We start from the raw sequence: 13,066 nt of genomic DNA, 5'->3' as shown, positions 1-13,066 counted from the left end.
CGCCAGGATGACCAAGAACAAACGAGGAGGAACGAGGGCAACAAAGACATGGACAGGCCAGGCAGCACACGACACGGCACTGACGGGACGAGGAGCGGGGACACGGGCTTCAACAAGCCACCTGGGGAACTGAACCCGGCCTTCCGCAGCGCAGCAGGGTGCCCGGGGAAAGCTTGTGGGGGCACATCTCAAGGATCAAAGGCAGCAGCCGGGAAAACGGGGAGGGAAGATGGAGAGAGGACAGGGATCCCCGGTAAGACCAGCCCACGGGCGGGCCTGGGGAGAACATGTGCATCTGGACGTGGCAACGAACCAGAAGGGAGGTGAGACCTGTGTCTGGAGAGGGAGCGAGAACATGCAGTGTGTTATGTCAACATACAAAAGAAGAGTGTCACGTTTCCACGCATCTAAATGCAACGGTGAGCCATTCAAGTCTATGCAGGAAAATAGCCGGTTTCCCCATGCCGTCCGCGAGCATTAAAGTCAACGCCTCCCTCCTCCCGGTCTCAACTCCCACCTCTTACCCCCTCCCCCGCTGCTATGGCTCCATCGACTAGTGACACCTCCTCCTCGTTCTGGGTGGGCTGGGACACTGCTGGGCCTTCACCTGGCGTATTCTCAACACTGAGCCAGCCCCGACAGGACAGCACCTCCCATACCCACCACTCCAGAGACGGGAACATTCTTCCTGAGACCCAGAAGTAGCTCCAAGAAGCCACTTCCCACTTCTGAAGAGGAAAGCGAATATAAAAGAGGCCTCTGAAAAGCTAAAAACCAGCCACCCGAATTACAACTGTTCTTCTCTACAGCCCAGAAAGGACCAGTGGATCATTCTCCTTGATGTTTACGGAAGTTCATCTGTTGGTTGTCTGGTCTTCCAGGCTCCCAGAGCAGAGACACGAGCAGGAAGGAGGCTTAAACACAGGGGGGAGACGACAGGAACACGCAGGGTGGAAACGCTGAGCCCACGGCAGGGCCCACAGCGCCATCACCAGAGGGTAGCAGCCCCACCATGAAATGGGAACGAGAGATCGAGAGGTCTGCCAGAGAGATGAGAAGATGGGCAAGGAGAGCCGCTAATGAGTCTGGAGCAGGCGCAGGCCACACGGGGACACCAGTGTCACCTGTGGCTAGACATGCCCCTGCTAGAGTAATGGGTGACCAGAAGGCCAAGGAGAGGGAGGGAAGAAGGAAGATCTGCAGGCGAGAAGCAGTGCTGAGACAAGTAGAACTTCTCTATCTGCACCGGGTCACATCCAGCCCACACAGGAGCAGACTGGAGCCACGTGACAGGCACGAAACACACATCACAGCAAGCACGTGGGGAGTCCAACAGCCAGGGTCGCATGCTAGCTCTATGCACACAAGCCCTGTGACCTTGGACAGGTTGTTCTAAGCCTCCTGCGCTCTCATCTCTAAGGATGCCCCGCACACGAGATGACCCATCAGCTCACGGCCTAGAAACAAGCGTAAGCCCACAATGCATGCTAGCCGTCACCGCCATCATCATCGTTTGCCGGTTGCTCTTCTGTACCAGAATGTCACCAAAAGCCAGACAGATCGCAGAGGGTTTGCGTGAGCTTTGTGCTGGAACTTACTTCCCAGTAATAGTAAGCTGCCATCATAATGAGAATGAATGTTGCTAATACGGCATTTATTTCACCCATGAGCAGCAATTCCCGGAATAACCACACTCATACAGTAAATGATAAATATCCTGTAATTTGAAAAATCAAGGTACATTATAAGCCCTCAAAAAACACTGATGGGGGACGCCTGGGTGGCTCAGTTGGTTAAGCAGCTGCCTTCGGCTCAGGTCATGATCCCAGCGTCCTGGGATCGAGTCCCACATTGGGCTCCTTGCTCGGCAGGGAGCCTGCTTCTCCCTCTGCCTGCCATTCTGTCTGCCTGTGCTCGCTCTCTCTCCCTCTCTCTCTCTGACAAATAAATAAATAAAATCTTTAAAAAAAAAAAAAAAAACACTGATGGGAGAAACTCTCCAGTTTCTGCAATTAATGAATTACAAGTGAAGAAGGAAAGGGGCTGGGAAGATACAGGTGGGACACCTGTAGATTGAGAGACTACAGGGGTGTATGAACCAATCACAGTGTGTGGACGGACCCCAGGTGGACCTCACTCAAACATCCATCTGGAGGGGCACCTGGGTGGCTCAGTGGGTTAAGCCTCTGCCTTTAGTTCAGGTCATGATCTCAGGGTCCTGGGATTGAGCCCCGCGTCGGGCTCTCTGCTCAGCAGGGAGCCTGCTTCCCTTCCTCTCTCTCTGCCTGCCTCTCTGCCTACTTGTGACCTCTCTCTGTCAAATAAATAAATAAAATATTAAAAAATAAAGAAATAAAATAAATAAATATATTTTTTTTTAAATCCATCTGGACTGTAAATGTGAACACTCAGCAGATACTTGATGATATCAAGAACTTATCGCTGGCTTGTAGGTACGATAGAGATATTATAGAATGTTTTCCTTTTAAAAAAATAAAGGGCCCTTATGTTTCATTTGAGATACCTCCCCAAATACTTTGGGATGAAATCAGGTCATGCTTCAGATTGGCTTCCAAGACTATGAGAAGCTGGGAAAGCAGAAAGATGTTCGGATGAAGCAAGACTTGCCCTGATTCACGACGGTTTTGGGTGATGGGTTCACGGAAGCTCGTATGTTGCTCTGTCTACTCTTACCTTTATTTCAAGTGTCCACGGTAAAAACATCCTTTTAAAAAACCACTGATGGAGCCGCCTGTGGGAGAGAGACAGCCTGACTCTCCCGAAACCATCATGAGGCAAGGAGTTCCCTTATCAGCTACAGCACACCGGAGGCCTGGGAACGCATGGCGCCAGTGAAAACTTGCGAGCCGTGGTCACTCGTCCTCATCTTCAAATTCCTCAACCCCCAAGGGCCGGGGCAGCTGTGCTGGTGACACAGCTACGGCTAAAACCAACTGCGAGCACCATATAAACCACGTCAAGGGCAGAATAGAGAGGAAGAAACGGGCTGGGCAGGGCCACCTGGCATGACCTAGAGGCTAAGGTTCCTTCTCCCCTGAGAAGGTGATCTATAAAAGCAAGAGGCCCCCTATAAGGTGCCCTATTCAAAGAAGTCCCTTTACTGATATTTCCATCTGAGATTCACCAGGACTGGCAGAGGCCTCCTTTAAAGACTTTTTAATGGGACTGTGTGGGTCTGTTTAAGAGCTCTTAGCTTTTACAAGTATATTCTGAAATACTTCAGAATGAAATTGGGTTTGCTTCAAAATACCATGAGAGACTGCAGAGCAGACTGGGATCACGATGAGGGAAGAATGGTCAGCAGTTACATCTAACTGTTGAAGCCACGTAAGGAGTACAGAGGCTTGGGACACCTGGGTGGTTCAAAGGGTTAAAGCCTCTGCCTCAGCTCAGGTCATGGTCTCAGGGTCCTGGGATCAAGCCCCGCATCGGACTCTCTGCTCGGCCCCCCCACCCTCTGCCTGCCTCTCTGCCTACTTGTGATCTCTCTGTCCATGTCAAATGAATAAATAAAATGTTAAAAAAGAAGAAGAAGAAGAAGTAGTACAGAGGCTCATGAGACTGTTCTGGCTTTGTACATGTTTCGACTTTTCCATAAGAAGATTTTAAGAATTCCTTGGAGGTTTCGTCTTGTTAGTCATTCATACTTTAGTGAGAATTACACCTACCCCCAACTCCTCACCAGTTTTCACTCATATCTAACAAGCACTTCAACTGTGAAGTGAAACTTCACAAACTTCTCCCCCCTGCCCAACCCCTGCCCAAGGAGGTGAGAGCCTGGTCTCCATCACTCAGCACCTTGTGACTAAAATACTGAAAACAAAGTCACACCGCGCTTTTCGTTCTGAGCATCAGTTTAATGTCGATCTCAACTCTGAGTTCTTTAGCCTGAGTCCTTACGTGGAATCCAATACTTTATTCAAAAGCTCATCTTTCTTTTGTATAAAGATGACTCTGATACATCACGCACGATGGATGCCACTAGCGCCAATTTATGAAGCAAGCGCTGCTGGTGTTACCACTCCCAAGGTCCCGGCTGCCTCAGGACCTTTTACATTTTATTGAAATGATGATCACATTCACAGTTATCGGCAGCGTGTGATTACGAATGTGTTCTTTACCAGCTTGAGCTTACTTTCCCATTAATAGTAACCTGCCATTATAATGAGAATAAATGTTGCTAATATACCATTTATTTCACCCATGAGCAAAAATTCAGGGACTAACTACACTCATACAGTAAATGATAAGTATCCTGTAATTTGAAAAATCAATCAACAGCTCGCCGAGTCCGGGCACATGGGAGGAAGCACAGATCTGTTTGCAGAGGATGAACTGGCAGTACTGCAACACGGGGCCCCCAGGGTGACTCAACAGCGCGGACATGCGGCTGTAGATCAAAACTTAGGTACAAAGAAGGCAGGTGTAAAGGAGCCCTGGTACGCAGAGGCCAGATGGGGAAATGACATCATCTACTGATCATATTCTGTCTCCCCTCCCCCGACACATACACACTTGACCCTTGAACAATGAGGAGCTTTGGGGTACAACCTCCGCACCATCAAAAATCCGCAGGTGACTTCTGACTCCCCTGAAACCTGATGGCCTACTGTTGACCAGAAGCCTTATCAAGCATAGAGTCAGCTAACATACATTGTTTATGTTGTATGTGCTGTATACTTAAAGTCATCTAAAGAAAAAGTGTGGAGAAAAATACAGTACGATACTGTATTTATCAAAAAAATCCCCCTGTGAGTGGACCCACTCAGTTCAAGCCCATTTTGTTCAAGGGTTAACTGTATGTAGATAGAAAGCTTCCTTTGAGCTAGGGCACTTGGATGTTAGTAAAAGAAAACAGATGAGAACAATGAAACAATAATTACTGTAAACAGAACTGGGAGAAACTGGCTCAGAGAAAGGACTGGAACCAGAACAGCTCCGGCAAGTTCAAGAGGAACCACAAGAGCAATCAGGAGGCTGCTACTAGAAGAACACAGGACTAACAGCCCTGTGGGCCTCAGCTCTGGCACACTCTTGCCCCCGGGCCAGAGAAGGGCGGGGAACCTGGATTTATTCACCCTAGGACAGCAAGCTGTGGTGAGGGGTCATTCCAAAAAAAAAAAAAAAAAAATCTGAAGGGAGGAAAGAAGGCACAGAAATATCTCCCATCTAGTACAGGCACTGAACTACATTCTTTCTGTTCAATCCTCAACGTGACCCTGCCAGCAGGTATCACTGGCTGCGTTTTACTAATGGAGAAATGCAGGTGTAAAGACCAGAGGGCCCCCCAGAACACGTGGCAGCAACCGACAGATCTGCATGCAGTCTGTCTGATGGGGACAGCTGTCCTGGCCCAACCACAGCTGTGGAAGGCGGGGCTGAAGAGAGGCAGGATCAAAGTCCAAATGCCACCCGCCTTACGGGTTTTTTATTTTTTTAACTTTTTATTATTATTTTTTTCCAATATCTTTTTTTTTTTAATTTCTTTACAGCATAACAGTATTCATTGTTTTTGCACCGCACCCAGTGCTCCATGCAATCCGTGCCCTCCCTAATACCCACCACCTGGCTCCCCCAGCCTCCCACCCCCCCCCCGCCCCTTCAAAACCCTCAGATTGTTTATCAGAGTCCATAGTCTCTCATGGTTCACCTCCCCTTCCAATTTCCCTCAACTGCCTTACGTTTTTGTTGACAGCAACTGCTGGAGGAGAATGGGAACATCTCTGCCAAAGTCTAAACCAAAGGAATTGTACTAAAAAAGGTAAAGAAGAATCCTAGGTCTTTCATGGGCACATCCGTTATCTTTCCTCTTCAAAACCCTTGGTGACAACAAATTCCCCTGATGTCTCCCTCTTCAAGACAGATGGGGAAGTTTACAGCAGAAATCCCAACCTTCAGTACTAACAGCCCTGAAGAAAAAGCGAGGAACATATTCTAGAAGCTCCTGTAAAGGGCCTGAGCTCGGCAGAACAGCGAGGACATAGCTCTAGGAGCCCACGAGGCCTCACTGGACGTCTGCACTTCAGCCCAGCTGCGTGACGCTGCTCAGTAGGTCTGTCCCACCCCCTGGGCTGGGAGCCTCCCCAAGACACACACTGCCTCTCACCCAGCGTTGTGACCTACATCCAGCCTGGGGGCAATGAGGAGCTAATGCTACCCACCGATGAAACACCCATGACACTACCACTAAATAAGAAGAAAAGTCAATCTAGGCAGGTAAATGCCCTTTCAGGACCATCGCTGCCTCGACTCCCATCTTCCATGACTCACCTCATGGAAGCATCAACTCTGTTGCTCCTGGGGGTGGGTGAACCTTGAAAAGAGGGGCAAGGAAGACAAAGCCGGGCTAACTTAGAAGGTCCTCCGTAAACACATGCTCAAGTTGTTGGAACTGTCCATCTGTCCCTCGGGGTGCTCTCCAGACTCTCTGGGCTAAAACTCCTCCTGAAATTGAGTGTTAGAAGAGCCTGCCTCCTCTGAAGAACCCAGCGAACTCCCACCAGCCCTCCACCCTGAGCTATGGGGCCCCGTACTACGCATGCTCCGTCCGGGACTTCCCAATTCCCATCTTCCACTCGCTGTAAACAGGACACTGAAGAGCCGAACCTCTCAGCAGACGGTCGTTCTGTTCAATATTTATTGAGCGCCTACTGGATGCTGGAACTGTGTTAGGCAATTAACACACAATTTAAAAGTTATCATCTACAGTTCCCTCGAGGAGCTCCCAGCCTGGCATTCTACTACGTTTGTTTCAGAAGCAGGTAATTCCGGCCTCTGGGAGCTGACTCCCTTCTGCTGTAACTCAGAGTGTGGGGTGTGCCCCTCCCGGCGCTGCTGCCCTCTGCCCGGGCCGCAGCCTCCCTCTTCTCTGCTGGGTTTCCTCCTTGCACCTATGCCCTCCACCGTGACCAGTGCTGGTCCCTTCTCTGCCAGGTCCACCTTTGATTTCTCCCATGAGCGTGGCCTTCCAGAGCTGGCAGACAGAATACAGGTTCGTGCTATGCTGCTGGACAGCCTGGGCGAGTCAAATCCAGCCCTGCCTGCTTCCTACCCAAGCCGAGAACTTGGGCACTTTACTCAGTTTCTCATAGCTCCATCTGGCAACGGCACCCTCCTTGAGAAAGTCTGCTGACCACCACGTGAGCTGATCTACCTGAAAGCCCGAGTGCAGGACCTGGAAACGGGTGTGCACTGGACGCCTGGCTGCCCCAACACAGTGGCTATTGCCAGATGAACCTCCACCTACCAGCATTTCGCTTTCCTTCTCTTTTTCAAAAGCGAACCATCATAGGGCGTCAAGAACAATCTCTCCACCTCCAGTCCTTGGTCCCCGATGATCTCCAGCCACTACAGGATGGCTTACAGTGTTGACTCTGGGCACCGAGCTGTCGGGGGTCTAGGGGTCAGGTCACTGAACACTCGTGTGGCGTGTGCAGCTTATGTGTGTGTAGGCACACGAGGTGGTTTTAGGGCTCTGAGAGGCATCTAGGGAAGGAATGTTCAGGAACTCTGTCTTCATTGGGATGAATCACAAAAGAGTAATTTGACTACTGGGGTTCTTTGAATAGTCCTATGACATAAAATGCAATGCCTCTTCTTCTGCCCTTCTGCTAGGGGAAGAAGTGTGTCAATGCCTACCCCACAGGCTTTCATTACTCCAGCCAACATGTGTTTAGAAGCCCTTGGTAAAAACCAACAATTGACTAAATGACAGATAAGCCTCACAAAAAACGTTGGAAAGCGCCTGATTACCGCCAACCTGAAGGGTTCCACAAAGGTCTCCGGATAATGAGATGCTAATGACAGTGACAGAGGAAAGATCACTGGCCACTCACTCTGCCATCAGGAAGCAATGAAAAATCAGCCCAGGGTAGTAAATGCCAAAGGAGAACACCTCTGCTTCAGGCTCCCATCTCTCTCAGCTCCTCGACAACAGCCACCCACTCTACTACTGGGAAAGGGGGTCCCAGAGGACCAGACAGGAAGGCTAACAGGAGAGACCCCAACCACCACTCCCTCTGATGTGACAGCTAACAAGAACACCAATGCACGGGGATAGGACAGTCACTTCACAACACGCCATCATCCTCCCTGCATCACTCAAGTCTGTAGGGAAATAGTGAGACTCTGTCACGATTAAAGAGGGTGGCGGCACGGCCACGACACAGCCTCCAAGGCACCATCATCTGGCCCACGCACGTCAGCAGCCACAGAGCCACCGCTCTCCCCACCTGCTCTGTTCCAGACCTAGCAGGTCTCCTTTCTGGTCCTTGAACGTGCCAACTCTCCCTGTGCAGGACCTCTGTCCTTGCCATTCCCCGTGCAGAAAGCAGGAACTCAAAAAACACCTGATCATCTGACGCACCTGCCACCCAACCAATGAACTATGGTGCTTTGCTCAGTGGGTCAAGGGGCGAGTCACAGTCTTCTTGAGCCCTCCAGAGCCAGAGTGGCTGATGAGCCTGTCAGCTTCCTATCTGGGGGAACCTACATGTGGATCACTGCCCCTCCCACCCTCACCCAGGGCTCAGCATGCTCACAGGAGCCCCAGGCCATGAGCACCAGCCTCCAAACTACATGCAGGCCTGACCAAGTCCTTATAACCAAGCACCTAGCCATGGGAGCTCATCAGCTCTGCACTCATTCAGCAAACCTAAGTCATCCGTGTCCTAGGGGAACATGAAAACACTTGCACTCGAGGTTATTTAGCATTTACCATTTGCCAAGAAATAATCGCGGAGTATACCCAGCCAAAAAGGACATGGTCTCTGCCTTCCAGGGACTAGAGGTCCCAGGGGAGACACACAGGCTGACACAACCCTGAGGGTACACGGCCCATTCCTCCCTCTACGCAGGCTTTCTGAGAACGGAATGTTGATCCAGCACCTGGCACCACCACCAGTCAACTGCGGTCAATGACCCCACTGGGTAAGCCTGTGAGGTTTGGCATGGGGGTGAGGACAGGCCAGTAGGGGAGAGTCCCCCACCCCAGCCCCGGGGTCCTTCCATCCTGGTCTGTCACTCTTCCCCTATCCGCCTATTATGCTAAGACCAAACCCCAGCTCATGCCCCTTTGGGCTCCCTTGAGTTAGAATTCAAATCGTTTCTCACCTCCCTTCCTTAGAGGTCACCAGGAACCCAGTGAAACAGACGGCAAGCTTGTGAGGCTGAACCAGGAACAAGCGTTGGGGGCTCCTCCGCAAAGGGCCCGGCCTCTAAAACCTACCCTGAGGTCAGCTATGTCTCCACGGCAACGGCAGGGATGTTTCTGATTCCACACATGAAGCGCACTGCAGAATATTCACAAAGCACTCAGGTGTAGACACTTACATGCACGTACGTGTACAAACACTCACGACTCATCGTGAATGCCACACCTGTGACCACAACACACACACACACACACACACACACACACACACGCACACACACACCCCCGACGTATGCATATACGTCCTATCGATGAGTTGCCTATCTGAAATGGTAGCTTCACCACGGACTGCGGCAGCGATTAACGATTTCTGATAAAAAAAAAAAAAAAGTTATCCTATCAAAGAAGTGCCCTTCTCCTTTGTCAAGAATATTTTTATCAGGGATCTAGCAAATTAGTATGTTGTGTGCTTAAAAGTAACACAACGCTGTGTGTCAGCTCTACTTCAATACAAAGTATTTTGTTAGGTACGAATGAGGAATGTTATCGAATGACTCTTTGGTACCAGAAGATCTCTATCTGGTGTTCAGCCTTTAATCAATCACGGAGCTGACCTGATGAATTTCCTAACGTTGAGTCATCCCTGAAATCCTAAATTAATCCCTATTTCATGGGGATCGGTCCTTCCATACATAACTGGATTTGACTGGGCAATACCTTGCTAGAATTTTTATGCCCTGATGCACGAGTGAGACTGGTCCACGGTTTCTTTTCTAGGCTCTTTGGCAGTTTTTGTTCTTTTGAAGTAATGTGCCCTGGAACCAAGATACAGAGACATAGATACACATAAAGATACAGAGAAGGCTTTGAGGGAGGTACAAAGAGCAACGGGCTGTTTGTACATACCTTGAAAGGCTTTCTAGAAACCGCTATGAAACCACTCAGGTTTGCTACCTCCCAGGGCACCACCTTTATTTTTATAACTTCCTTCCCGTTTCTGGATGCTCTCCAGGTAAGTAGGCTACACCCTCAATTAATTTTGATAAATAAACACTGTCTTGGGAAACAGCCCATGTCACCCATATTTGTACTTTCATCTGCATCAAAGTTGTTTGTGACAGCCTCTCCCGCTTTTCATCTCCTCCAAATCCAAGAGTGCGTTTGTTTTCCTCTGTTTAACATGACATGTTTGTGTTTTCTCTATTCCCCTGCCATAGGCACCGAAAGTGTCTAATTTAAGATTTTTCTGAAGAACCAGCTCTTAGTTTTCTTCACCAAGTTTCATGTTTCTACCTCGTTGTGTTTTGTCTCGTTGGCAGTGCGAGGGGACTAGTGTCTGATTCTACTGCTAACATCTGCGGAACAGGCTGGACCTGTTCCCACAACGTCCCCAAGGCAGCCGACCCTGGGAGCAAACACACACGGGCCAGCGCCGGCCTTACCTCGATGAGCTTTCTCTCGTAGGAGCTCGCCAGCTCCTCCGCCACTTCGCCTGGCTTCTGCTCGGCGACTGTAACTTCTCCATCAACGCTCCAAAGATTTGGCACAACTTTAGGGAAAGAAAGAAACCCCGTAAATATTTTAGCAGTCATTGGAAGTTATTCTCCCAGTAAAAAAAAATTTTTTTTCTTCTTGCCAAATGGCTTCTCCAATGAGAAAGCTCTTTTTAGGGCAGGGGGGAGAGCGGGGGGTGTGAGCCCAGCGATCACAGCTACTAATGACTTCAATTCAGCAGCATTTTTACCCAAGTACAATGAAGTGAATAATAAACTGTATTTACAAATGGAAGAACGGTCACAGAGACAGATGCACGTGAGTCTGGGGAATAATCTTGTTAATACTTCCCATTCCAGGGCAAAACAGACAACGCATTAACAGAAGAGCCTACGCTTCCATCTTTTGCAGTGGTTCAATTTCTTTCTCTCTAACGAGAAAGTTCCCCAGTGCAGCATTGTCTGTCCACAGCAGATGTCAATGGCAGAGGGGGTCAGAGTACGGGTAGAGTCTCTAAGAACTGCCATTTATAAACCGTACTTTGAGCGGAAGCTAGGCAGCTTCAGGAGAAACTCTAAAATCAATGCATAATGACAACACAAGGACATCCTAACAAGAGACTGGCTCCCAGATCAATGTGGGAATTATTAGCACAGTAGACACCAGTGGGTGGTTGTTCCTCCTTTCAGGGACACATCCGCAAATGCTCACTTCGTGGGGAAGAGCAGGAAGTTAGGACCGGGAATGAGCAGGCAAATTCCAAGAAAATCAGGGGAACAAGGGCAGGAAGGAAGTCCCCCAGTGGCATGTATCAGGAAGAGGGATTAGCCCCCAGTCCAGAAACAAGCATCAACTAAGCAGATTCCATTCCCTGTGTGTTCCGGGAGAGGAAAGTCCCGGATGCCCCCCAGAGCGTGAGCAGATGGTCATGAAGGCCGGCCCTCCCGCAACAGGGAGTTGAGAGCCTGGGGAGAACGGGCAAGCGGGCCAAGACTGAGCAGAAGTGGGGGTCCTGCAGCTCTGCCATCAGCTCCCTCTGCTAAACCTCCATCAGGTCACAATGAGCTCGAACCCCAAAAGCAGCACAGCCCTGAATGACAACATCCAACATGCTGGAACCAACCTGAAGACGCTCCCACCCCAGCAGTCCCGACGGCTGCAGGCATGGCTGCGGAGTGTGACCCAGGGACCCTCCACAACCCAAAATAGGTATGAAGAGAACATTTCAAGGGCTTCCCATTAGAGCTGACAGACTGGATACATTAATTTACCTTCCCATCCTCTCAGAGTCCCATTAAAATACCCATTTTTAAAATTCTCGCAGCATCACCCTTGAGAAAAACAAGAATGAGAGAGGAATCGAGACAACAAAATTCTAGAAGCTGAGAAGCGGGTGGATCACTGGTGAAAGGCGTGTGACAGGCCTGCAGAAGCCTCCTTCTCGGCTCCAGTGGGGCCACAGCGACATCTGGCCTGGTTAACGTGCGACAACTGGCAAACGGCAGGTAAACGGCTAATACGAGGCACTTCTAGATGTGGAGATACACATGGAGCTCAAAGTGAAGAGATACAAAGTCTGTTTAAGAAGCAATCTGCAGGAAACAAGAGGTTTATTCTCCGGAGAAAGTAAACCTGTAGCACCGGACTGAGCTAAAGGTCTGGGTACCCGACGGGAAACAGAGGAAACGAACCTGCTGAGTTTGCATGCTTCGCCAATGCCCAGAGCAGCCGTCCGTCCGCACACACCTACCTCTAAGCAGGGAGGGGAAAACGTGGTCCTAGGAACGTAAGAGGCTGAAGAAAAAGGCCCAAAGGGACCCATGGGGGCTCTCCAGTGAAATGGCGGAGCCGGCTCGCCCCACCAGGAGCTGAGCACCGCTTCCCATCCGCTTCTTAGCGTCCCACGCCTACCTCTGAGTGGCTGGCAGGAAAGCACCTCACAGCTGCAATGAGCTCTTAAGATGGAAAACGGGGACCAGAATCAACAGAGAGAGGAAAACAAGTTCTAAGAAAAAGACCCAAGTTAGGGAAAAAGAACACTCGAAAAGCAAACTATCGGTAATAATCCCAGAGCGAGAAGATGGTATAGTTGAAAAAGGTACAGAGAGGTATTTAAAAAGAAAAAAAGAAGGACACACAGAGGGGGTGAAGAAAAAAAAAACACTCTTCTGCAAAGCAAAACTGTGATAGAGGAAATGGAACACTGGATACAAAGGAGAGAAGGTAAGAAAATTTCAAGAGAGCCAAAGGATACCGAGACAGAAAACAAAGAACGTAAATGGAGAGTTATCATTTCAGAAGAACCCAAGAAATGGGGGAGGCGGGGAGTTAACAGACATTTAATTTAATTTAATTAAATTTAATTCAAGAAAACGCCCCAGGACTGAGAGACAGGCGTGT

At 49.6% G+C, this 13,066-nt stretch overlaps 1 protein-coding gene across 2 annotated transcripts in view; it reads right to left on the bottom strand.

Moving 5' to 3' along the window:
• Positions 1-13,066, bottom strand: part of SNX29 (sorting nexin 29) — a 479,895-nt gene that overhangs the window by 220,003 nt on the left and 246,826 nt on the right. For both annotated transcript variants that reach the window (XM_047712611.1, XM_047712612.1), the window contains exon 15: positions 10,615-10,721. In XM_047712611.1, coding sequence (XP_047568567.1) covers positions 10,615-10,721 — 107 coding nt within the window. The remainder of the gene's footprint in view (positions 1-10,614; positions 10,722-13,066) is intronic.

The sequence above is a fragment of the Lutra lutra genome, chromosome 18 (genome assembly GCF_902655055.1).
Source record: "Lutra lutra chromosome 18, mLutLut1.2, whole genome shotgun sequence".
In the NCBI taxonomy this organism is placed as follows: Eukaryota; Metazoa; Chordata; class Mammalia; order Carnivora; family Mustelidae; genus Lutra; species Lutra lutra.
Note: the sequence above shows the minus strand (reverse complement) of the source record. Positions and strands in the feature narration are given on the sequence as shown.